The following is a 26,678-nucleotide window of genomic DNA, read 5'->3' as shown; positions in this document are numbered from 1 at the left end:
AATATAAAGGTGCCATTCCAGCCAGTTCCTTTCTGGCTCTTACACCGCTCCCCGATTTTGTTCTCAGCAGGAAAACCCACGGAACAATGGGTTCTCCTAAAAAGCTGATGGGCAGCAGGAATCTATTGGGGTGCTAATCCTGTGAACCCTCATCTTATGTTCAGCCTGTATATATGTGGAAAGAAACCTTTTATCACAGAAACACTGTAAGTCTCCAGTGACCTGCTTCTGAGGAAACTGCACCCTGAGTAAGGTTGGCATCTCTAAATCTTTCCTCGCCTTGGATGCGACATGTACATACCTAACAAAATGTTTCAGAAATTTGTACATACAGGGCAACGTGCATAGCTCTTGCTCAAAGAGGCTCCATTTCAACCGATTGAACCATTACGGATGGTTCGGGGCAATGCTTTGGGGGCAGAGCTGGTATCAGGGCTTGGTACTGTAGGGCACCTGCTGAGGCCCATGTCCCAGTAGGAGGCCCAGTAGTTCCAATCCCCTTCCTGGACATGCAGCTTCTGGTCGCTGCTGCTACTGCTGCCTGTTAACTGGAAACAAGCAAGCAGCAAGGGAAGGAGCATATGCCTTGTCCTCTCCCTCTGGAAGGAAGTCCGGATTTCGTCCCAGAAGGAAATATAAGCAAATGAGCATTGGCGACATTGATGATGAGGTGGTCACATTCTCGGAGGGCCCCCACTGAAAACACCCCCAAAGCTGGAACTGATCTGGGGGCACCACTAACAGGTGGCCGGCTGAAGGACATTTGTGTCTAATTTAAAGCTGCCCATTCCATTAATTACAACTGCCCACGGCAATAGACTGCGCCCCGGAAGCCCATGCTGCGCCTTCTGCCTCCTCCCACTTGTCCGCCCTCCGAGTCGTCAGCTTCGCCTTCGTGCTCTTGAGCCCTCACAGCCTCCATAGGCCGGCATCGAAGCGGAAATGGCGTCAACTGAAGCCGCGGCATTCAAACTCCCGGAAGCAGCGTTCGAGCGGGGCTGGGTTCGAAAGGGAGCGGTAGCGCCGTTGTACTTGCTCGTCCTTCTGGTCTCTCCCCGTCCGTCCTAGCGCGGCGGAAGGCGGCGGCGGCGGCGGCGGCGGCGCTACTGCCGCCGCCATCAACCCGCCCCCCCATCATCTTGAAGCTCCCCTGGCCGCCCGCCCGAGCCCAGCTGCTGCTCCGGCAGCTCTGATGAGCATCACCAGGTGTGTACGGGACCCCGGGTGGTTGGGCGGGGGGCATATTCTGGAGCCCTTAAGCACACTGCTGGTAGCAGGCAGCCCTTGAGCCCCTTCAAGTACGCCCTATGGGATTCTCAACCATGCCCTGATCCCTATAATGCGCAGCCAGTGATGAGGGAGGGGATAGAGCGGGATGTATCGGTGTTGGAGTAATTGCCGCTGGTACCACGTTTGGGGGCTTCTGGCTACCGATTTGAGAGGGGCTTGTGCTAATGTGATGTCTCACCAGGGACGAAGTTTTCATTCATAGTACTGCGCTGAACGGTGATGATTAATGGGTAACTGCCGCATCCAGCTTCTATGTAGATGCTTCCATATCTCCCTTCTCTTTCTTCTCTAACCTGCGTCCCTTCTCCGCCCCCCCCCCCAGTCAAGACGTTTTTGACTATTTGCCATACATTTCCAGCTACCTCAGTTTCAAATCAAATAAATGGCCAAACTGAGATCGGATTTCCTGGCGTTTGGGGGCTTTAAGAAATGTTATTATGATCTTAGCTGATGCTTACCCCATGGAGGAGAAATACAGATACTTGTAGCTTCTCTCCAGGGCAAACAGCAGTTGGAGACGGGTTGATTGGGAAATGAGGTGAGTTTAAACCCCTCCCTCTGCTATTGCTGTCTAGAAATTTTCCGTGGCTACATTTCAGGATTTTTTTGGTGTTTTGTTCAAGCATTCGGAGGGCCAGTCACCGATCTCCTATGCATTATGTAGTTTGGTCCTTACGTAACACGAAATGCTTTACAATATTTTAATTCTGTATTTTGATTCTTTTTTCTCCTTTCTATTTATTGTTCACCACTTGAGAATCTTGTTAGTGGTATATAAAACCTGTAAATAATCTCTTTGGGATAGGTTACCTTTCTTCTCTTTTCAGCATACGGTTTCGCCTTTGACAGCTACACATATTGTGTTGTGTCTGCTTCCTTCCTATCATCAGGTCTTGGGGAGCCTATAAGTCTGCTAGTAGTGTTTTTTATATAATCAACTTTAGTGGACTTTGTGAATTCTCTAGTATTCCCTGTTTCCTTTGCCGGTCCCCTTCTCCTAGCTTCGCATGATGATATGGTAGGAGGAGCTGCATTTCATATAAATTTGGGGGTGGGGGAGCAGTAGTTGGCAGATTGGCTATTTCATTTCACTGCAAAATGGACCTTAAACACTTCAGAATTATTTTTACAGTTGGGGTGTCAGTTCTGGACACCAGTCCCCGTCTTAGAGGAGTTGCATTCATTTTTAATTCTGCTACTGTTATATCTGGAAAGAGTACGGCCTATATTAGGAAAACATCCTGTTGGCTTTGAAAGGGGTTATTGCTTGCTATTCTTTGGCCTATTTGTGCGTTGGAGTGCAGCTACAATCCTGCGTGCTGAGACTGTAATCCTAAACATACCTGGTAGGAAGTAAGCCTCATTGAATGCAGTGAGACTTACTTCTGAGTAAATATGTTTAGGTTTGTGGACATTGTCCTGTCAGATTTTTTGGAGGTTTACTTCTGAGTAAGCATGCATAGAATCAGGCTGTAAGGACATGTAAGTTCTGCACTGCAGGAAAACTTTGTTTATTGCATAGCTGAAGAGACTGTGCTTTCTCAACAGTACTTGATGATTTTCTAGGAAACCTGGCATATGACATCGAACGCCAGCAACGAGATGAATATCGGCAGGTGGGGATTAAAGTCTGGTGATTCCAAATCTGAATCAGAATTGCAGGTGTATAAGAAAGAAAATGCAGCCCTGAAAAAATCCTTGGAAGAAATCCTTAAGGGCAAAACCAAAATGACACCTGAAGAAAGGAAGAGGCTTCTGGAGGTGATATCAGTGTTTCTGTATTTAAACCTTCCTTTCTTGAATTGCTGGCTATCGATAGATTAAAGGTTTGATAAGTGGAGTGTTTTTTGTCTTGCATCTTAATTAAAACCTGAATGTTAACATTGGGCCATTAAGGGCAAAATCCTGTGTGTGTTTAGACAGAAAAATGTCCTACAACTCCCAGCATTGCCCAACCAGCTAAGCTGGGAGTTGTAGGATTTTTTTTTCTGTCTAATCATGCATAGGATTGCACCCTAAAGGGTCTTATCTCACAAAGGCCTCCCATTTCACTTCAGTACAAAGGGAAACAAGAGTTTACAAAGCACAGTGCTGCTGCTTAATTCACAAAGTACAGGAGCACAGAACTGCTTCTTCAGCTGACTTACTCATGTAGCAATTTTCTGAACAATGCTGGGCACAGGGCACTCTGGATCAGATGCTTATCTTTTTAGGTGGCACGATGCAGGTTAGCGGTTTCGCCATCTGCACAAGAATGCAAATGTATTTCTGGGTATCAACTGCCATACATTTTAATAGCATGGAGTGTAGGACCTTCCAGGTGTGCATCCCTGGTCTTCCCTGTTCTGTTTTGAGAATCCTTTGTTCCTTTATTAGCAAATACCTCTGGCCTTGTTGCATCTTTCTCCAAGGCTCAGTTGCCGTTCCTTCTACTCTGCTGGAGGTTCTTTTTGTGCTGTCATGAGCTATGAAGCTTCAAATTGTTTCAGTTGTGAGTATGATACAGTAGTTGAGCTTTGGCTTATATATAACTGTATGATCATTAAATATTGTAATGGATGAAGAGCACTCACAGTAAATGCTCTCATGCACTCTTATTCTGCTAAAAGTCTTAAGGTAACAAATTTAAGCTTAATACTGTAATTTCTACTTTAATTGCTTTTCAGGTATTCAGATAGCCTTGGAGTTTTATTTTTCTCTAGTGCATTCTTGCATGCCCTCCATCAATCTGTAATGCAGATGGCATCTGTCATTCAAAGACCAATTCCAGTTTCATAAGACCAATTGAAAGAAGTTGAATTGAACAGTGAAAGTCTGTTCTTGATATGGAAGGTACAAAGCTTTCACTGTGTAAGTCTAAATAAATTCTTTCAACTTTAATTGGAAATGGCCTATAATTGACACAAGCATAGGCTAAGCCTTTACATTCATACAAGTAGCACGCTGTACCATCACAGTAGAGTCCTGCAGGAGAAACACCCTATTTTAGTTAGCTGAAACAGCAGTTGAGCACATCTGTTTTTTCTTTGCTTTCACATGATGTTGCCATTTTAAGGGCACAATCCTATGCATGGCTGGCTGGGGCATGCTGGGAATTGTATGACATTTTTCTGTCTAAACATGCATAGGATTGCGCCCCAAGTCTCTCTGATTTCTGTAGAGATTCTGGTCAGTTGTAGCCTTCTTTGTTTTGTTTTGTTTTTAAAGTTTTGCTCAAATATATGCATTCTAAGCTGGCTATGCTTTTTGCAATTAAATGTTACAGTTAAAAAGGTGCAACCATCAGAATATCTAGGCAGAATGCTACAAAACCTAATATTCTAGGCACACAGCCTATTTGAAATGAGAATTTCATGATAGCCTTGACACTGGCGGTTTACCATTTTCCAATTCAAAGTGGTATTCATCAGACATAATTTTGGAAACTCTTGTTACCAGTTGCTGTGGCCCAGTCTTTACTGTGCCATAAACCCTAATTTTACCATCCTATTTGCTAATGGTTCCCAGCATGATTAACCTCCCTGCACAGTTCAGTATATTTGACTTCAAAACTGTCTGGCCTACTGTTGTTGCAAAATGCTTGCTTGTGTTTCATGTAGAAAATACTTTCCCTTGAAACTGAAAATCAAAAATGTAACAATATCCTTGGGGAGAGAGATCAAGAAATCCAGGTCCTGAAAGGGAAGCTGAAGAGCAGAAGCAAACATGGTGATGTTGCTACTTTACTTGGTCAACTAGAAGAGAAGACAAAGGAAGTGGCAAAGAGAGATCATCAACTTACTTCCCTCTCTGAAGAGGTGGATCGGCTGAAAAGCCAGTTATCTTCGATTTCTGCAAAATATTCAGACCTTGAAAATAGAGCCAGAAATGTCCAGACTTTCCAGGTAGGTTTGCATTAGTTTAATAACATACTCGTTGTCTCTTTACAAAAACTTGCATGATCTTCTCCTAATCCCACCCCTCTAGCACTATTTGGAAGCAGTAAATAGTGCTGAGCCTAACTTGGGATAGATTCCAACTAAGTTAACTTGGACTCAGTTTATGATCAGGCCTGGACTGACTCATTTAAGCTCGGCCCTGATTTGAACTGGGCTGCATTGCTACCTGAGGTAGCGTTTCTGCTGGCCTAGTCCTCTTTGCTTGTTGTTGTTCAGTCATTGAGTCGTGTCCGACTCTTCGTGACCCCATGGACCATAGCACGCCAGGCCTTCCTGTCCTGCGCTCTCTCCCGGAGTGTGCTCAAGTCCATATTCATTGCATCGGTGATGCTATCTAGCCATCTCATCCTCTGCCGTCCCCTTCTCCTTTTGCCTTCAATCTTTCCCAGCATCAGGGTCTTTTCCAGGGAGTTTTCTCTTCGCATTAGGTGGCCAAAATATTGGAGCTTCAGTATCTGTCCTTCCAATGAACACTCAGGGTTGATTTCCTTTAGGATTGACTGATTTGACCTCCTAGCAGTCCAGGGGACTCGTAAGAGTCTTCTCCAGCACCACAGTTCGAAAACATCGATTCTTCGGCACTAGCCTTCCTTATAGTCCAGCTCTCACAGCCATACGTTGCTACTGGGAAAACCATAGCTTTGATTATACAAACCTTTGTCGGCAAGGTGATGTCTCTGCTTCTTACTATGCTGTCTAGGTTTGCCATAGCTTTCCTCCCAAGGAGCAAGCGTCTTTTAATTTCATGGCTACAGTCACCGTCTGTGGTGATCTTGCAGCCCAAGAAAATAAAATCTGTCTCTGCTTCCATTTCTTCCCCTTCTATATGCCAGGAAGTGATGGGGCCAGATGCCATGATCTTTGTTTTTTTAATGTTGAGTTTCAAACCAGCTTTTGCACTCTCCATTTTCACCCTCAACAAGAGGCACTTCAGATCCTCTTCGCTTTCTGCCATTACGGTGGTATCGTCTGCGTATCTGAGGTTGTTGATAATTCTCCCGGCAATCTTAATTCCAACCTGTGATTCCTCCAACTTGGCGTTTCTTATGATGTACGCTGCATATAAGTTAAATAAGTAGGGCGACAATATGCAGCCTTGCCGTACTCCTTTCCCAATTTTGAACCACTCGGTTGTTCCATGTCTGGTTCTCACTGTTGCTTCTTGACCCTCGTACAGGATTCTCAGGAGACACGTAAGGTGGTCTGGTACTCCCATCTCTTTAAGAATTTGCCACAGTTTGTTGTGATCCACACAATCAAAGGCTTTAGCACCTCATTTTCCTCCTTGCATTGGTGAGTTTGGGAAAAGTAGGACTGGTTGCAAGGAAGGCTAGCAGAGAGGGGTGATGGTGGTGAATTGAATGCCTTCTGAAATGGATCCTGAGTTTTGGCATCTGCCACATCTTCTCCTTGCTATTTTAACCAGTGTATTGCCAGTGACAGTCTTGATTATTACAGAAGGCAGAGAAACTATTGTTACTACTTCCTGTCATAGCCTGTTACAGAAACAATAAAAAAACAGGTTTGTTGTAGCATTAAGCCCATTAAGCCCATTAAGCCTATTTCATCAGATGCACAAATTCTGTTTTTACTTGGCAGATATATAATATATACATGCACAGGTATAGAGAGAAAGTATAATCAGTGAGACCAAAAGGCAGTGAAATGCAAGAGGTGCTGTCTGTGACACTTCCATGTAAAGATCAAACTTATACAACAGGGGTGGGCATGCAGCCCCCATTGCACCCTGCTACTGAAATTTGCAGTAGCAGCAAAAAAAAAAAAATGGTTTGCCACCAAAATTTGGCAGCAGACAGCTCTGGATGGCTAAAATGGACAAATTCAGCTTAAAAACAGGCTAAATCTGGTGGCAGCTGGTGTCCTTCCTTGTTTACATGATCAGTTACTTGTTTGGTGAAAACTTTCATTCTTTTCTCTGGTTTTAAAAAAAATCATGTGGCTAGAGCAAGTTGAGAGAAGAACAGAAACCCTGGTAAATTAGGATTCCCCCCCCCCTTTGCCTCTTTCATCTTGCCAGAAATGACCATGTAAGCAGTTAGCAAGGTTGTTATCCTTGAATATGTAGAGATTAGTGGAATGCAGAGTTTTCTGCGAATGTAACCTGTGACTTGAATAGGGAAGTCAGAAATGGAGCAAGTGCTACAATACTTTTGTGTTGAACCAACTTAGTTAAACTCTGGCTAATCTGTGGAATACAGAGATGACATGGGTGGTTGACATGATTTCTCCCGAGTGACCCCTCTTGCTTCACAGAGACCATTTGGCTCCTTGGTATACACCTGAGCTGAGGGCAATGAAGCAAGCTGGGAGATGGCTAGAATGGAAGTGGAAGAAAACTCAGAGCAAATACAATCAAACACAAGAGCTCATTATCCAGCCTTTTCTGTAGCAGTGATGGTGGCAAAGAAGCTATTTTTCTCCGCTACCATTACGTCTTCCCAAAATTGTCCAGTGGGGCTTTCCAAGTGGTTCATGGCCTTTTGAAATCTGGCCTAGATGCTGATGTGGTGGCATGCTGTGACATGTTCTCTAGACAGTTTGAGGGCAAAATTGCATGTATACATTACAATTTCTGCTATGCAGTTGGACAGATCAATTGTGGGGGTGTCCAGAACACTGTCTGGTCCTACATTGTCAGATGAATTTCAGTTTGTGGGGCCTGAGGATGTGGATAAGGTGCTTGACAAGATTCAGTTAACCACATGTTTGCTCAAGCCTTGCCTTTTGGGACAAATTAAATCTGGCAACAAGGGACAGCTGGCTGGGTCCAGGAGGTAGTTAACACTTCTCTTACAGAGGAAGTGGTCCCAGCCACCTTCAGGAGATGGTGGTGTGATCACTCCTGAATAAACTGTCACTGGAACCAGAAGATCTTAATAATTATAAGCTAGTGGCAAATGTTCCTTTCTTGGGCAGGGTGCTCGAGTGTGTGGTGGCTGACCAAATCCAGTATCTATTGGATATGACTGATTTTCAGAGTCCATTTCAATCAGGGTTCAGGCTTGGTTACGGACAGAAACAGCCTTGGTTGCCTTGTGGGATGATCTCTGTTAGGAGATAAATGGGGGAGCGTAACCCTGTTGATTCTTCTTGACCTCTCAGCAGCTTTCGATATCATCCATCACAGTATCCTTCTGGAGTGTCTATCATTCTGAGCTTCAGAGGGTGGCAACAAGGGAGAGGGCGTCTTGGGTAGTGGCCCCCGAATCTGGAGTGCTTTCCCAAGGGTAGCTTGCCTGGCACCCACACTGCTATCTTTCCCTCGCCAGGCTAAGACTTACCTGTTCTTCAAGGATTTTTTTTAAAAAAAATCTAAGTCTTGGAGGGAGCAATCCTATAGGGATAGTCAGCCATTTCCTAACTTGGAGGCAACTGCTTATCCAATACACGGCAGGAGGAGTGTGGAGGGGATCGTCTTCTCCGCACTCCAGCCGCCATGCATTCCCAGCTAGACGGCCAGTTTCGGCTGTCTAGCCATGAGACATCAGAGCGCAGGTTGGGGAGGTGGGACAAAACATAGGAAGTGTCATACCGGCGCTTACGAACTCCCCACACTGCCCCTAGAAACACCCCCTTTCCCCCTGTTTCGCATTGCTTTTACGAGCACAGAGTGTGGAGATGATTCACGCTGCCTATGAAGTGGAGGGGGTGGGGAGGTGGTTCTCCAGGAACTGACCAATCCTCTGGCCATCTAGCTACTGTCTAGTGGCCATAGGATTGCACCCTAAAAGTATTTTTAAACATTTTAGTATTTCTGTGTTTTGTTTTAGGCCTTGCGATGTTTATTAACCTAGTCCCAGCGATGTGATACTGCATTTTATGCTGTGTTGGCACTTTATCAGTCCTATATTGTTGACTTTATTGTGATTTTATTTGTATTTTTATTATTATTGTAAAACACATAGATAAATGTATTTAATGAAGTGCTTGATACATTTAATAAATAAAGTGGAGACTCAGTCAGGGTTTTCTTGTTTGCTCTAGTGTTCTAATCAATGCATAGTGTTGACTTGTGAGCAGACATCAACTGTAAGTGTCATGGTATATCAAACATGGGAAAAGTACTTTCTACTCATACTTCTACTAGCTACCTAACTATCCTATAACAATTCTGAAGTTACAAATCCAGATTTGGGCATCACTAATTTAAATTAAGTCTGATCCCATGAACTTTTGATTAGAATATTGTAGAAGACAATTGTAGCAGTTCTACTTGCAGAGAGTAGGTGGCAATAGAATATCAGCGGTATAATGCATAGAATGACATATATGAGTGACAGGCTTGTTTTGTGTGTTCTTGATCAGTAGCCTAGCCTTTACAGCTTGGATCTTGTGACATCGGCTCCAGTGACAAGTTAGGGCTTTGTTCAATCTACAGCTGTCACACTAGAATCCTAGCAATCAAAACACAGTTACCACAATCCAATGTGGAGTGAAGTTTCACATGGAGTTAATATGAAACCCTTGATTTCATTGGGCTTAAACATGCTTTAGTAGGATTGTGGCCCAAGTGTGTGAACATCGAAAATGTCTCTTTAATATAGATTATACACGGAGTTGTAAGTTTCAGCACTGTATGTGTGGAAGAAACTTCTGCTGATGCACAATATATTCATCCTTACAGAATCATGTTCAACAAGCTGGAAGGCTTTCAGAGAGAGAGAGAGAGAGAGAGAGAGAGAGAGAGAGAGAGAGAGTTTAAATTAATAGTCCCTGCTGAAAATGGTTCCTGATACTTAGGGCCTGCCTTCACATGTGATTTGCTGTGGATTGGGATAATTTGGAGGTCATTTGCGGCACATGACATTGTGGTCAGTCCACAGCCACCCCAGAGTTTACCTGTGGGAAGCTGCATTTTTGCAAAGTACTCTTACTCCATTGTTGTTTATTCGGTCAGTCGCTTCCGACTCTTCGTGACTTCATGGACCAGCCCATGCCAGAGCTTCCTGTCGGCCATCACCACCTCCAGCTCCCCCAAGGTCGAGCCCGTCACCTCCAGAATATCATCCATCCACCTTGCCCTTGGTCGGCCTCTCTTCCTTTTGCCTTCCACTTTCCCTAGCATCAGCATCTTCTCCAGGGTATCCTGTCTTCTCATGATGTGGCCAAAGTACTTCAGTTTTGCCTTTAATATCATTCCCTCAAGTGAGCAGTCTGGCTTTATTTCCTGGAGTATGGACTGGTTTGATCTTCTTGCACTCCAAGGCACTCTCAGAATTTTCCTCCAGCACCACAGTTCAAAAGCATCTATCTTCCTTCCCTCAGCCTTCCTTATGGTCCAGCTCTCACAGCCATAGGTTACTACGGGGAATACCACTGCTTTAACTATGCGGACCTTTGTTGTCAGTGTGATGTCTCTGCTCTTCACTATTTTATCAAGGTTTGTCATTGCTGTCCTCCTAAGAAGTAAACGTCTTCTGATTTCCTGGCTGCAGTCAGCATCTGCAGTAATCTTTGCGCCTAGAAAGACAAAGTCTGTCACTGCCTCCACGTTTTCTCCCTCTATTTGCCAGTTCTCAATCAAGCTGGTTGCCATAATCTTGGTTTTTTTGAGGTTTAACTGCAACCCAGCTTTTGCACTTTCTTCTTTCACCTTCGTCATGAGGTTCCTCAGCTCCTCCTCGCTTTCAGCCATCAAAATGGTATTATCTGCATATCTGAGATTGTTAATGTTTCTTCCAGCGATTTTAACTCCAGCCTTGGCGTCATCAAGCCCAGCACGTTGCATGATGTGTTCTGCGTACAGGTTGAATAGGTAGGGTGAGAGTATACAACCCTGCCGTACTCCTTTCCTAATCCTAAACCAGTCCGTTGTTCCATGGTCTGTTCTTACCACTGCTACTTGGTCGTTATACAGATTCCTCAGGAGGCAGACAAGATGACTTGGTATCCCCATCCCACCAAGAACTTGCCACAATTTGTGATGATCCACACAGTCAAAGGCTTTAGAATAGTCAATAAAACAGAAATAGATGTTTTTCTGAAACTCCTTGGCTTTCTCCAGTATCCAGCGGATATTGGCAACTTGGTCTCTATTTCCTCTGCCTTTTCTAAACCCAGCTTATACATCTGGCAATTCTCGTTCCATGAATTGCTGGAGTCTACCTTGCAAGATCCGGTATGACCTCAATCATATCCCTTATGAATATACAGTGGAGGTGAGGAATAGATTTCAGGGATTAGACCTGATAGACAGAGTGCCTGAGGAACTATGGACAGAGGTCCGTAACATTGTTCAGGAGGCAGCAACGAAATCCATCCCAAAGAAAAAGAAATGCAAGAAAGCCAAGTGGCTGTCTGATGAGGCTTTACAAGTAGCTGACGAAAGAAGGGAAGTGAAGAGCAAGGGAGAAAGGGGAAGATCTATCCAACTGAATGCAGAGTTCCAGAGAATAGCAAGGAGAGACAAGAAGGCCTTCTTAAATGAACAATGCAAAGAAATCGAGGAAAACAACAGAATGGGAAAGACTAGAGATCTCTTCAAGAAAATTGGAGATCTCAAGGGAACGTTTTGTGCAAAGACGGGCATGATAAAGGACAAAGAAGGCAGGGACCTAACAGAAGCAGATGACATTAAGAAGAGGTGGCAAGAATACACAGAAGAACTATACAGAAAAGATCTTAATGTCCCTGATAGCCATGATAGTGCGGTCACTGAACTTGAGCCGGACATCCTCGAGAGTGAAGTCAAGTGGGCCTTAGGAAGCATTAGTAACAACAAAGCTAGCGGAGATGACAGTATTCCAGCCGAGCTATTTAAAATCCTAAAAGATGATGCTGTTAAAGTGCTGCATTCAATATGCCAACAAATTTGGAACACTCAACAATGGCCGCAAGACTGGAAAAGGTCAGTTTACATTCCAATTCCAAAGAAGGGCAACGCCAGAGAGTGTTCAAACTACCGCACAATTGCGCTCATTTCACATGCCAGCAAGGTGATGCTCCAAATCCTACAAGCTAGGCTTCAGCAGTATGTGAACCGAGAACTACCGGAAGTACAAGCTGGGTTTCGAAGAGGCAGAGGAACTAGAGATCAAATCACCAATGTTCGCTGGATCATGGAGAAAGCAAGAAAATTCCAGAAAAACATCTATTTCTGCTTCATTGACTACACTAAAGCCTTGGATTGTGTGGATCACAACAAACTGTGGCAAATTCTGAAAGTGATGGGAGTACCAGACCACCTTACCTGTCTCCTGAGAAACCTGTACCAGGGTCAAGAAGCAACAGTAAGAACTAGACATGGAACAACCGAGTGGTTCAAAATTGGGAAAGGAGTACGACAAGGCTGCATATTGTCACCCTGCTTATTTAACTTATATGCAGATTACATCATGAGAAACGCTGGGTTGGATGAATCACAGGTCGGAATTAAGATTGCCGGGAGAATTATCAACAACCTCCGATATGCAGACGATACCACCCTAATGGCAGAAAGCGAAGAGGGTCCAAAGAGCCTCTTGTTGAGGGTGAAAGAGGAGAGTGCAAAAGCTGGTTTGAAACTCAACATTAAAAAAACGAAGATCATGGCATCTGGCCCCATCACTTCCTGGCATATAGAAGGGGAAGAAATGGAAGCAGTGACAGATTTTACTTTCTTGGGCTCCAAGATCACCACAGACGGTGACTGTAGCCATGAAATTAAAAGACGCTTGCTCCTTGGGAGGAAAGCTATGGCAAACCTAGACAGCATAGTAAGAAGCAGAGACATCACCTTGCCAACAAAGGTCCGTCTAATCAAAGCTATGGTTTTCCCAGTAGTAATGTATGGCTGTGAGAGCTGGACTATAAGGAAGGCTGAGCGCCGAAGAATTGATGCTTTCGAACTGTGGTGCTGGAGAAGACTCTTACGAGTCCCCTGGATTGCAAGGAGGTCAGATCAGTCCATCCTAAAGGAAATCAACCCTGAGTGCTCATTGGAAGGACAGATACTGAAGCTGAAGCTCCAATATTTTGGCCACCTAATGTGAAGAGAAAACTCTCTGGAAAAGACCCTGATGCTGGGAAAGACTGAAGGCAAAAGGAGAAGGGGATGACAGACGATGAGATGGCTAGATAGCATCACGGATGCAATGAATATGAACCTGAGCACACTCCGGGAGAGAGCGCAGGACAGGAAGGCCTGGCGTGCTATGGTCCATGGGGTCACGAAGAGTCGGACACGACTGAACGACTGAACAACAGCAACAACAACCTTGCAAGATCTTGAGCATTACCTTACTGGCATGTGAAATAAGTGCCACTGTTCGATAGTTTGAACGTTCTTTGGTGCTTCCCTTTTTTGGTATGGGGATATAGGTTGATTTTTCTAATCTGTTGGCCATTCTTGTATTTTCCAAATTTGCTGGCATATGGCATGCATCACCTTGACAGCATCATCTTGCAAGATTTTAAACAGTTCAGCTGGGATACCGTCGTCTCCTGCTGCCTTGTTATTAGCAATGCTTCTTAAGGCCCATTCAACCTCACTCTTCAGGATGTTTACTCCATTGTTTTTCTTTAATTTGGCTCCCCTGTGGTTCAGCTGCTGTGTGCTCATCCTTCTGCTTTAAATTTGGTATGATTGGGGTATTCCTAGTGGTGTGTCTTTTACCTGGCTGTCACCTCAGTAACCTAGATAACTAGAGTAACTCGCCTGCCTTTCCAACACATCAAAGCACTAGAGTGCTCCTTCGAGACTTCGGAATCATGCTATGCTTCTTTTTCACCAGTGGGAGTAACTAGCCTTCTCTGATGTTGCTGTACTTCTCTGTGTTGCTTACAGTAAAAACGGGTTCAGAAGGATTAGACAAATGGGCATAAGGGCTTTATCGCAGTAGTGATCTACCATGGTCTCTGGATCACAGGAGCAGAGAAGCCTGTCATTGCGAGCAGGAAGAAGTGGCCAGAGAAGAAGAAAGCAGGGTGGGAGTTAGAACTCCCTGAGCGTTTGCTGGAATGGAGCTTATTGGCGCTGGTGGGGTGCTCTCATGGGCAGCAAGTATCTAGCCTGCCTTTTTAGCGCTGTTTCTAGCCTTCAGAATTGTGAATTAGTTAGTCTCCATTCACAATGTAGTAGCGGGGGGGGGGGCCTGGAAAGGGATGGGAAACAAGCCTCTCTCATTGGTTGAGCAGCCCCTGCTGGGTTGATGACGTTCAGTTCTACTCCCCACACCCACTCCTGAAGTATGTTCCTTTCAAGCACTGTCTGGCCCATGAAAAGTGGATTTTTAAGCTACGGTACACTCAGCTTTTCTTGCTTTGTGTGTCCCTGACAGACCAAAGCCAATTCCATGAAAATCCAAACAATACTCCCAATGTGCTTCTCATTCCATTGTCATGAAGATCTCTTCCCCCCGCCCCGACTACAATATCTTTTCTTAAAAACCATTTTAGCAGGAGCTAAAATACCATAGTCCCAGTGATTTAAACTCCTTGTCTTTTAAATTATAGGTGTGAAAAGCCCCATATTTTACCATTTCCCCAGGGAGCTACATACTCTTGACCTGAATGTAGAACTGTAGTATATAAAGTTTCAAAATAGGGAGCTTCTGATGAGATAATCCAAGTAATATGCCTCTTTCTGACACATTCCCATATGCCGGAATAGTCCCAAGAATAGTCAATTAAATGAGATCTTCCTATTTGAAGGTAGCTCAGTACACCTTCTGATCTACAATACAGATGAAAACAATTTGGCAGAAATTTGATGCAGAGGACATGAAGTACTCCATTGGTTCAAAAAATGATAGAAGTTTTATATTACATTCAGCAGACATGCTTAGAAATATTCATGGCATAACATACTTGTATTTGTTCCTATCTTGTAAAGAGAGGCGTGTGTTCTCATCTAAAGAAATCAAGCTGTTTTAACTATTTTTCAGGAAACTGATGCAAGCTCTTCTGGAACAACAATAAATGTAAACGAAGTTGAAATCCTACTGAAAGATGTAAGACTTTTTAAAATAAAAGGCACTGTGTGTGTGTGTGTGTGTGTGTGTGTGTGTACTGCTGAAAAATATCTAAATGTAGACAATTCAGACTGATTCTATGCATGTTTACTTGGAAGTTAATTTTACTGGCTTGAATGGAGCTTGTTTCCAATAAAGGTGCATGGGAATGCAGTCTTAATACTGTAAACCAAAAGGCATAACAAATAGAAGAAGCATCTGCTTTCAGACCAAGATCCATCATCTGGTCCAGTTGGCTGGTCAAAGAAAGACACATTCCACCGGGCTATCAGAAGCCTTTTGCATGGGTCCAAATAGTTTTTGGATCCTGGCCAAAGTTAGTGGAGTAAGGGTGAAATCGTATGCATGTTTAGACAAAGTCTTACAAGTGTAGCATGGCTAGTTGGGTAATGCTGGGAGTGGTAGGAATTCTTTCTGTCTAAACATGCATAGGATTGTGCCCTTAATAGACTCCCAGATGGCACTGTTTCAGATGTTGACAGTTCATGCTGTATACGTGGCCTTGCGTTTTTATAGGTTTGACTATAAGAAATGAAACCTCTTTTCAAGTTTTGTGATTGCCTTCCATATCCATGACCACCTTCGCAACTTTGTCTTATTGTGTGCATATTTTTCCTTGACCTGAATCTATAAAGTTACATGATTACTATAAAGTAACCATTTGCCGATCATGTCAGAGTCTTCCTTTTTATTGCTTAAATATTTATAAGCTGCCTTTCTGGACCAAGTCCACCCAAGGTGGTGAGCAAAATACAAATGTAAAAATAAAAATACAATAACAAAGTTAATGTACAAAAAGTCAACAATACATTAAAATGTAATTGAATCATTATAAAAACATTCCCAGAGCTGCAACAATGAAGCATCAGTAGAACTGCAGCATGACCAATAAGATATATCTGTTAAAAATCATTGAAATGGGTGGGTATTCAAAGCCTTCTTAAATGCTGTAAAGCAAGGGGCCCACTGTGCATCCCTTGGAAGAGAGTTCCATAAAGTAGGGGCATCCTATACATACTTACCTGGGATGACTCCAATTGAATTCAGTAGGGTTTACTTCTAAGTAGACATATATAGAATTTGTTGTAAAACTTGTGTTGAGAACTCATAATGTAACCAAAGGAGCTGCAATTATATATATTATCATCAAATGTAAACCTTCAATCATAACCGAATTTGCTTAAGAGCTTTGTGGAAAACCTCTTAAATAGCTTGTCTGTGTTTGCTGGGGTATTTCAAAATGTGCATTGTTTGCAGAAGATCATAGCTAGCTACATGTACAGATGGTGTGCACACACTTGCTCTCTTTACAAGGAGTCCTTGATCTTAAATAAAACTGATCTTGCTGTTAAAAGTTCCTTAACTTCAGATATTTGTATCTGCACTTTCTGACATACTGGACTGTTTTCGGAAAATTCATAGTGACTACACCTCTGTACACATGGAGGGTGTTCTTTCTGTGATCAGTAGGACAGGGATGAGCAGAAAGTACATCAGAATCTACTGGTATATTCCTGGATGATTTCTAGTAGATTGCCAACAAAAGGACCCTCCTCTAATTTATACTACTGAAATGAAGAAAGTGTGGGATAACCACCCATGGTTTTTTTGTGGAAGGACTGTGAGCTCTGTTCAGTTCTGATACTTGAAATGTATTCCTTGCCTCATAATTTTTTAATTTCAAGCATGTATCTTTTGCACCAAACTCTGGCTAGTGGATCTTAGGGGGTTCTAGTAAAAAAACAACATAGATGCCACAAGCTTGAGATCTCCCAACCTCTGCACTAGGACAATACTTCTTGGTTGTGCTGGACGTGTGAACATGCAGTTATTTTTTCCTCTGACTTCTTGCCCCCATCCACTTCAATGAGCCATGGGCTCAATATCAAAACTAACAGTATCTAATTTACTGCCACTATCTGACTAATCAGACTGATACTATACCCCAAAGCCTCTTGCATAAAGAACCTCCGTATTATCTTGGTATCAATCTGGTTTGCATGGACCAAAACAGAAATAGGTAAGCAGTGATGGAAATTCCAAGGCACACCATGCAATTCAAGTAAAATTGAATATCTTTTAGGGAATTAGTTTACATGACATTTACAAGTAAGTGAGGAAAATACTTCAACATTTGCAAAGAGCATAAAAGTACCAAAAATGGTTTCTTTAGGAAATAGTGTCTCTGCACTAGCATAGCATCCTGCCTGAACAAGATCCCCAAACACTTATATGGTTCCAAAAGTTCTGTTTTCAAGACCTTTCCAAGTTTCATGCTTTGGAGACAGAAGAGATGGCTATTTGCCATTTCTCTGAAACATGTCAGTCTGAAAACCAAGAAGCAAGTAAAAACAGCTTATGGTAAGCCAAGTTCCAGGAACTCTTGAATTTCATGGGCCCTGCCCTTTATCAGACCACTTGGATCTTTTAGGGCGATGGGATAACCAGACACTCCTTCAGAAGCGGGTCTGACTGTTTCAGGCACAACCGTTGAGGATTGTAACAAATTGGCATCACTTCATTTCTCTGCTCTTTTTGAAAAAGAATAACTTGAATTACGAGTTCTTCAAGGGGTGAGCTGTTAATTGGACTAGGAGGGGGTATAGCAGCCTTCCCCAACTTATTTCCCTCTAGATGTGTTGGACTACAACTCCCACCTTCCTCAGCCAGCATTGGCCATCTGGAGGACACTAAGTTGGGAAGCCTAGGATATAGGAACATGACGTACGCACACGCACTGAAAGCGGGGTGCGGGAGGATTTAAGGTTTTGCTGCTGAGCGGCTGACCTACGAAGGAAATGAAGAACAAGCCAACAGGGTGCTTGAGAATGGGTGGGGCTTAAACACATTTCCTTAGAAGTCTCTCCCATTTATTTGAATGAGACTTCCTCTTCACAGAAGGTGCCTCACAACTTAAAAGTGGGTCTCAGACTCCCCATTGACTAAAGTACTTCTGCCTGTTGGCCACATCGGTACACATTCAGTTGCAGAAAGGGCTAGTAATGGATGAAGATCATGGCAACCAGCTTTCACTGTGCCACACAGAAGCAGATATTAAGCTGATCAGCTGAAGCACCATGTTCCTAGATCTTGCAGGTCACAAACTCCCTCTCTTGAGAAAGAGTTTTGAATAGTAATATAAGAAGAACCTTGCTGGGTCAGACCAAAGGTTTATCTAGTTCAGCATTCTGTTATCACAGTGGACAACCAGATGGCCCTGGGAAGCCCACAAGCAGGGCCTGAGCACAATAGCACCCTGCTGCTTCTGCTCCCTGGCAGGGGCATACGCCCTCTGATACTGGAGGCAATATATAGCCATTCTGACTAGTAGCTATTGGGATGTGTTTCAAGTACTGATAGCAGTATGATTTACTGAAAAGCAGGGTACAAATTTTTCTAGAAATCAGCCTTACTAATTTTCTAATTGTCTTCACCCTAAAGGCTTTGGAAAAAAACCAGCAGTGGCTAATGTATGACCAGCAGCGAGAGGCTTATGTTCAGAGCCTCTTGGCAAGGATCTTTGAAATGGAGCAGCAGCTGGAAACTGTTAACCGACAGCAAGCAAAACAAACCAGGACGGAAGGTATTGGCTGGCTATTCTTCAGACTGAACCGAATTCACAAAAATTAGCTTTGATTGAGAAGGTTGCCCAGATTGGTTTTCTATTTTAAGTCAATGAACACTTTAAAATACTCCTACTCTTTTTCTGACACTTAGGCCCATCCTGTGTAAAACTGTACTAATCATTGTTTAGCTTCCAGGCTGCCAGTTATAGTGTGTGTGTATGGAGGAAATAAATTCATGTTGATTTGGCTTATTCATTCTAGTCAGTTGCTCAAGACGCCCAGCATGTTGAGTTAGTAGTCACATAAAAGTTGCTTTTCAGGTGTGGATTTTTAAACACCATTAAAATACTTTTATGGAACTGTGTGGATCTCCAAGATCTTAACTACTGCAGTAGAGCAGAAAATTCTGGAGAGGCTTCCTGATAAAAAGTTCATTGGGACTCTTTAGTTTACAGCTTGTTTGCCTGTGCCACCCTTTTGAATATTCAAGTCCTGGGGGCCGGTCCCTGTGGTTTATTTGTGATGTCTGAACCCAGCGAGGGTGGGTTGTTGGCGTGGTTAACAAACCACCCTGAGCCCATGGGCTGTTTTAGGGTTATGGGTGGTTTGTTAACCATACCTACAACCCGCTCTTGCTGGGTTTGGACATCACAATAAGCCACAGCAACTGCCCGCCATGGCTTGAATATTTAAAATGGCCATCAGCATGTACCGCAAACCACTGGGGCTTAAATAAGCCACAGTGGACTGCAGCAATCATGCAAACAGGCCCTGTGGCCTTGTGCTCCTCTTTGCCTAGCAGTGTTGCTTCCAGAGAGAAGTAATAGTTCCACTCCATTCTGCACTGGTCAGGTTACGTTCTGCATCCAATTCTGTGTGTGACATTTTCAAGAGGACATTCACAAACCAGAGTATGTCCAGAGGTGGGCGACCAGGATGGTGAAGAGTCTGGAAATAGAGTCCTTCTATGGAACAGCTGGCAATGTGTTATCCTGGAGAAGAGAAGATACATGATAGCAGTCGTCAAATATTTGAAAAGTTGCCATGCAGAAGGTGGAGCAGACTTTGTTCTCTTTTGCTCCAGAGGGCAGGACTAGAATAGTTGGAATTTGCAAGGAAGCAGATTTCCGCTAAACATAAGGAGGAATGTCCTAATAGTAAGGGCTGTTTGACAGTGGAATTCGCTGCCTCGGGAGATGGTGGTCTCTGCTTCACTAGAGGTGTTCAAGCAGACTGGACAGCTATCAGCCAGGGATCCCTTCCAACTCTAAAGCCTCATGATATTACTAAGGAAAGGTCTGTGGTCAGCTCAAAAGCAGCATACAGAACAGCACCTCTCACCTGGGAAATGAGATCATCTCTCATTTTCTACACAGAGGTACACATCTGGTAAGAAGAAGCACCTTGGATGTCAAAGGTGGAATGGGGCCAGGGCAGGCTGCAAAAACTGCCAACATGGATCAGTTTTGGTAACTTGTACTGTGATTCTGCTCCACTAATGTGAATAGGAGTCTTTCTTTGTACTTGAGTAGCAGTAGCATTACACCCTTGGAGTGTTGTTGTAGAATATGGGTAATATAAGGTGCCATATGGAAAGCTATACCGTGTGTTGAAATCAGTATTGATCATATATCCGTGATCTAAATCTTAATTAAAATCAGCAAGAAAATGGCCAATTTAAATCAGGTTTCCCATCGATACTATTTATTTCCTCAGCAGTGGTGCAAAAGTGACCACTATACCATGTTAATTTCGAGCTAGAGTATTATGCACACTCTATAGGAAGGAATACCTTTTATAATTGTTTAGAAAACTGTATTTTTACTAATTTTAGAATGTTACAGAATATAACACTGCTTAACTTTGCTGGTTATCTGTGAAGCAAGCTGCAGTCCCTTAGGTTAACTTATTCAGATTGTTTAATATTAACGAAGTTATTTTAAGAGAAACTTCATATTTGTTTTACATTAAAATCCAATTTAAATTTTAAACAGTCATTGATTTTTTTCCACCCTGGTTTGAAATGACTGAGCTGAGTAGTCGCTGGAAAGGGAAGTGTACTATTGCATGGATGCTAAACTATGAAATAGCTATTAGCCAATAGCTAGTAGTAGGGGCTATTGTGGCCATATTTTCTGGAGTTACACAAGCATGTGTTTGTAGTTTTGGCTTCTGGCACAATTGCCTTAATACTTCTGAGGTGCGGCACACAATTTGCTGAGCATCTTTGTTGAACTATTCTCTCCCGCTCCACACCTGCCATCCCATTTTTCTGTTCCATATCTCTTTTTCTTGTGTGGGGTTCCTGGAAAAAGACAAGGAAAGATATTATGAAGAGTTATTGGCAGCTGCCAGAAAAGCTCTTGACACAGAAAGGCATACAATAACCCAGTTGCACTCTGAGCTTAATGAATTCAAAAGGAAGTATGATGAAGCCAAGCAAGAGGTGATGAATTTAAATAGCCTGTTGAAGCTGCACAAGCAAGTTGATGTTCAGACTCTTCAGGATGAAAACCACATCAAAGGGCAGATATTACAGAGGCTCACGCATGAAAATGAAACTGCCAGAGGAAAGCTGGACGACGAAATGAAGCGAACACAAGTTCTCTCATCTCAGGTGGGTATAGGATCATTGCAGAGATTCTTTGTAATATTTATAAATTGTGTCTGCCTGAAGGCAGCAGATACAACATAAAACGTTTTAAAATTGTAAAACTAATAGCACAGTAACTCTGACGTTACCAACAACCAGTAAGAAGAGAGAACATTATAATTAAACCAGTAGCATAAAAGGACCCAAACGATAAAAGTCACAATCCACAAAACCACTCATCAGTACGATGAGCCAGCAATAAAACAAGCAATAAAAGTAGTAATAATAATAATGGGTTGAGGTAGAAGCTTCAATCATAATCAAATCAACAATATTTCATTATAATGTAACTTAAATACACCCATAGAAGTATTTAATGTTGATTAGTGATCCAAATATAGTTGTGTTAGCAGTTGTGGTGCTTTAATGTCCAATATAGGACATAGGTTTTGCATCTATATTAACCCTGTTCCTAGAATGTCGGACCAATGATTAAGAATTCCTCCATGCAGATTGTCCAGTGTAAAGACAAGTAATGACTGAAGTGAATTCTTCTGAAACAGTCATTGTCAAGAAAACACTTTGCGACCATATGGGCTTTAATTCCTTGAAAATCTAAGGGATTTCTTTATTTCTTTGGGGATGTGAGTGTTGTCAAGACATATGGAGCTACCTAACAATAAATGTGATACATAGATAATTGTATCTGGAACTTGGCAAGAATTGCATAAACAGAATCCCACTTCGATTATTCAGACTGGGTGTGTTATCTCCAGGGTGGGCAGAAAGTATCTCCAGATGTTTTGGACTTCAACTCATTCCTGATTATTGAGCCTGCTGCCGGGGGTTCTGGGAGTTGAAGTCCAAAACATCTGGGGACCGACCTTCTGCCCATCTAAGCTAATCAGAGATATAAAAACGACATTAGGATATTAGATTTGTTCAGGATGAAATACATTGTAGCAAATAATATCATTCCCCCCATTGATAAAGTGAGTGTCCCAAGTGCAAACAAATTGGGTACCAGAGTGGGAGAAGCAACAAGCCTACAGGAGGTTCATATAGATGGGAAGGACCCTTAAAGCATGCCAAAAAGAGTGCTGCACAAGTATGCAGATAGCAAACATTGACCGTAGTGAATAGCCCTTGTCTTCTGGACTTAGGGTGAAGGGAAGCAAGTAATTTAAGGGACGGTGGGTGAAATCAGACACTCATCCAATGTATATCCAAACTGCAGGTGCTGTTTGTCCACTCTACATTACTTTCAGTGGAAAGTACACTTGAATGCACATCAGAGTGCACATTCCACTGAAAACAATGCAGTGTGGATAGACATCGTCCACACTTGGATGCCCATCCTATCTAGGCCCACCATGGAAGCCTTGTTCCACATGTGGATCTCCTTGGTTGGATTGGGCGTGGGGGCTGGCGGGGAGGGGAGAAAGAATGGAATTGCTGTTCTTCTCCTGCAGTGGAAGAACCCTTGGATGGGTTGCTCCTCCCACTTGCTCTAATAGACAGGAATATGCAAATTAGGCTTCAAGCACACTCCCCATAGTGGAGGAGCAAAGTTTCGTTCCTGCCTAGCTGTGAAGTGCATGTTTCTAGACAAGATCCTGAGATCTCTATTAAAGGAAACAAATTTCTGAGAATTTTTTTGACTCGGATGACGAGCATATGTGATATTGGGCTCTCAATCTAAGGAATTCAGCCTGGGATTATCTGGTGTTTCCCCATGCATAAGTCTGACCTTGACTGGGAAATACAGCCTAGGAGGACTGAGAGAAGGCTGGCTAAGGGGCTTCAGTCCAGCCATGCAAGTGTGACCCCAGCCCCTCAGAGCTGCCAGACTCTGTCAAGTCCATTTCCCACCTCTACACCTCTGGGTTAGCCCATGGTACTTGTGGAGAGACAGCTTCCCATCCAGGCTGAGACAAGGAAACCAGTTTGAAAACTTGTCATGGATCTATGCATATTGATTATTTGGAAGCTTCTTATGCAATTGTTTTAATATAGTCTTCCATACATGTTTATAGGTTGAACTGCTTCAAAGATCTTTACTAAAACAGCATGAAGAACACACAAGGATAGCAGCTTTGGAACAGCAGGTACCAAATTACACTGTACTATTTTAGTGACACATTACCATTCCTGTCACTTCTCAGTCTGAACTAAAATCCATAGGCATGCTTTTCGTGTTAATCCTTTAAAAAATGTTCTTATGCAGCACAAGCAAATTAGTTGTTTCTCCTAATATTGAGATAGGTATTGCACATTTCTGACAGCAGCCATTTGTCTTGATAGCAACTGCTGATTATTTAAGTTTTGAACAGCGCAGAAATTTAAAACACATTAACCATTGTATTGCCATGTAGTCTGTCTCTAAAGTTAGGTTTTTAGAGACAAAGAGGGCTAACTATATGTAAACATTGGCAGGTGTGTGTATAGAGCCTGACGTTTAAGACTGGACACTTGAACAATAAAACATAAAAAGACATTGCACAAGCACTTTAAAATAGCCTTTAATTATAGGACGTAATTTGCAGTGTGTGGGAGTCCCTCTCATTTTTCACCCAATGTTTCTTTCCAGATCCAGGCATGCACATCAGACTTTGAGAATGAAAAGCTTGATCGCCAGAACTTGCAGCATCAGTTGAATAAAGTTCTTAAGGAGCTGCGCAAGGCAAGGGACCAAATAACTCGTCTTGAACCCTCAGTGAGTACTACTGTGTTTCTCGTTGTATTACATCCCTCTTTCCACCAATAACGTGTCCTACTGGAGTGCATATCATATAACAGCTCCTGTTCTTGAACTAGAATTGTATTCTGGGTGTCTGATGTTTATGTCTGTAAGCATTCTCTGGTCCCCCCCATCCCCCAGAGCAAATTGAAATTGCTTTCAATTTTAAAACTATCTTGTGGAGAAGTTTGAAAACTGTGTGTGTGCATGAACATTCAGGCAAACTGCTCTTGACAGGTTACCAATAGATGGGACTTAGATGTCCTTGTATACACACTACTACTTCTACTACAAACACCAATTGTCCATCCCATATTCAACTGCAACACCTTCTGTGCTGCTCTCACTGTTGCCACAGTGGGAGGCCACACTCTTTAAAAATACGAGCACTGTAAAAATATGTCTATGCAATTACTGCTGAAGTTATCAGGTGAGTTTAGTTATTTTGGTGTTGCTATACAGCCAGCCCTTCTCACAGGCTCTCCTGTTAATTCCATTTAGCATCAAGAAAAGCAGATGTATTTACTAAATGGGCTTGATTTATTTTTGAGAGCAATTTGCAAGGTCCAAGAAAATGGAAAATGATGCCAGTGGATTTTTTGTATTCTAAAAGACTGACATATGTTGGATAGCAGATTCCATATAGCCATCATTCATATTTTATGTCAATATATAGTCTGTGGTTTTATTAAATAACAACGATACCTGTTACTAGAGCTCCACCTAAGCGTCATTTTAGTTGAACTTGAAATGCTAGCAAAGCTTGTGCTATTAAGAGATATTTCCTTCTAGATTTTGTGTGTATGAATTGCTTTCTCCTTAAGTATATGTATCCGTGGGCTACTTACTTGAAAGCATCTATCTTCTATTTTGAATAATAAGAATTAAGAGATGCAAAGTAATTTATACTATTCTGAAAGCTTATAGTCTGTTTAACAGTGGATTGCAGACTTGAACTCCCTAGCTCTTCATGAACTTCTGACATCCCAATGTAAATGCCATAAAGATGCTTATAATATACAGACCTCTGGTCTGCCTTCCTGGAAACCTATGCATCACCTTCCCTGAGGTTATTGCGAGGCACCACATCTCTCCCTGCCGTCTTCTGTATTCAGGGCCTGTTTTGTGGCTGTTGAAACAGATGGTATAATTCTATTGAAAAACATGTTGTTGTTTTTAAAATGTGGGGACAGTCAATTTTGGCCTGGGTATTTTCATTCTTGTAAAGCTAGCTATCCTATAAAGAAATACTGCTACTTGCATTATAATATACATATAGTAATAATTTGCATATTTAACTGCACCAGTTCAAGTTGGGATTTTTTCCTCAGAAACTTCCAGAACGTGGAGGGTGTATAGAAGTCTTGCACAATTTCCAGTCTGCCTTTGAAGACAAGCTGATAATAGAAGACAAAAATTCTTCACCAAAACGTTCAAATCTTCTTGATGAAAGTTTCCTGGAGTGCCCCAAATGTAAAGCACAATATCCTACAAGTCAGCATAGGGAGTTACTAGCCCATATTGATTTCTGTGCAGATTAAGTACATGGTCAAACCTGAAGGTATGTCTTATTGCACCCAGGTGTTTTAACTAAAAATGGCGCTTTAAAAACAACTCACTAAAATTCTAAAGGACTACAGCTCATATTCCAGCTAAATGTTGTATTTCTATTCATGTTTATAAAAAAGACTCGTCTTAGCAAAGTCCACAAAGGCTGTAAACAATTTCGTTTCAGACACGGTATCTTGAATTCTAAACTACTGATTGTATTTGCACTGTTGGAGCCAGCAGAGGTGTTCAGTTTGTTTGATTTATTTTCCAAGACCCAATGTGTCAGGCAAATATTCAACAAAATTACTGCCAATCACTCCTATTCCAAACCTGAGGAGGATACCTGTAGCTTATTTGACTGTATTAATATATACTGCTTTGTAGTAGTATATATTACTACTCTGATCTGTCCATCTGTCCCCAGAAAAGCATTTCTCCATTTCAGTAACTTCAGGCTCTGAAACATTAGCAAAAAGGAAAATGTTTTTAATATAGGATGAATTGTGAAGGTGTAGTCCATGTGAGGAATGTGTGGTGACAATAAATAAAGTAGAAAATTTATAAAGTACTCCAATTTCTAACTTCCATCAAACTTTTTTTGTGTGGAGAAAGAACCCAAAATTCAGAGCATCAGGATGCCTCTTAAGACTTTTTTGCAGCCATTTTGTTTGAAGTCCATTCTTGTTTGCACTCTGTCATCCCACAGCTAAAAGCTAGGGATATAACTTATCAGGGAACCTGTATAAGGAAATGCTTTTTAAAATAATAAAATGGAATTGGCTACGCCGGCAATGTTCTACATTTGTCTTTTTTAAATAGTTAGCAAATTACTAGGCAAATCAAATTCTCTGTCTGTGCAATGGTGTGTTCCTCAAACCTCATGAAATCATGCTCCCTCCTAAATGTGCTATATCTCCTGTGCCTCTCCTCAGTTCCTAGTATCCACTATGCCACTTCTCCAGTCTGAGATAACTTGGACTGCAACCATCATTGCTCACTTTCAGAAATCCTGTTGGGGTCAGGATTTCA

The 26,678-nt window shown here is 42.4% G+C and overlaps 1 protein-coding gene across 2 annotated transcripts; it reads left to right on the top strand.

Moving 5' to 3' along the window:
- The first annotated feature begins 990 nt into the window (after positions 1-990).
- CEP55 (centrosomal protein 55) lies at positions 991-26,446 on the top strand. 2 transcript variants are annotated; one of them, XM_084845852.1, is made up of 9 exons: positions 991-1,206; positions 2,857-3,051; positions 4,890-5,174; positions 15,113-15,178; positions 18,641-18,782; positions 21,081-21,382; positions 23,395-23,466; positions 23,949-24,074; positions 25,430-26,446. In XM_084845852.1, the coding sequence occupies exons 2-9, from the start codon at positions 2,869-2,871 to the stop codon at positions 25,637-25,639; spliced, it is 1,386 nt and encodes a 461-aa protein (XP_084701978.1). In that variant the 5' UTR covers positions 991-1,206; positions 2,857-2,868; the 3' UTR covers positions 25,640-26,446. The 2 variants fall into 2 exon arrangements, with proteins under 2 accessions (XP_084701978.1, XP_084701977.1); XM_084845851.1 differs by having other exon boundaries at positions 2,839-3,051; positions 25,430-26,445.
- Positions 26,447-26,678: the final 232 nt, after the last annotated feature.

The sequence above is a fragment of the Heloderma suspectum genome, chromosome 3 (genome assembly GCF_057233095.1).
Source record: "Heloderma suspectum isolate Gila_16-S chromosome 3, 16-S_ref, whole genome shotgun sequence".
Taxonomy (NCBI): domain Eukaryota; kingdom Metazoa; phylum Chordata; class Lepidosauria; order Squamata; family Helodermatidae; genus Heloderma; species Heloderma suspectum.
The sequence above is the reverse complement of the archived record's forward strand: the minus strand, read 5'-3'. Positions and strand labels throughout refer to the sequence as shown.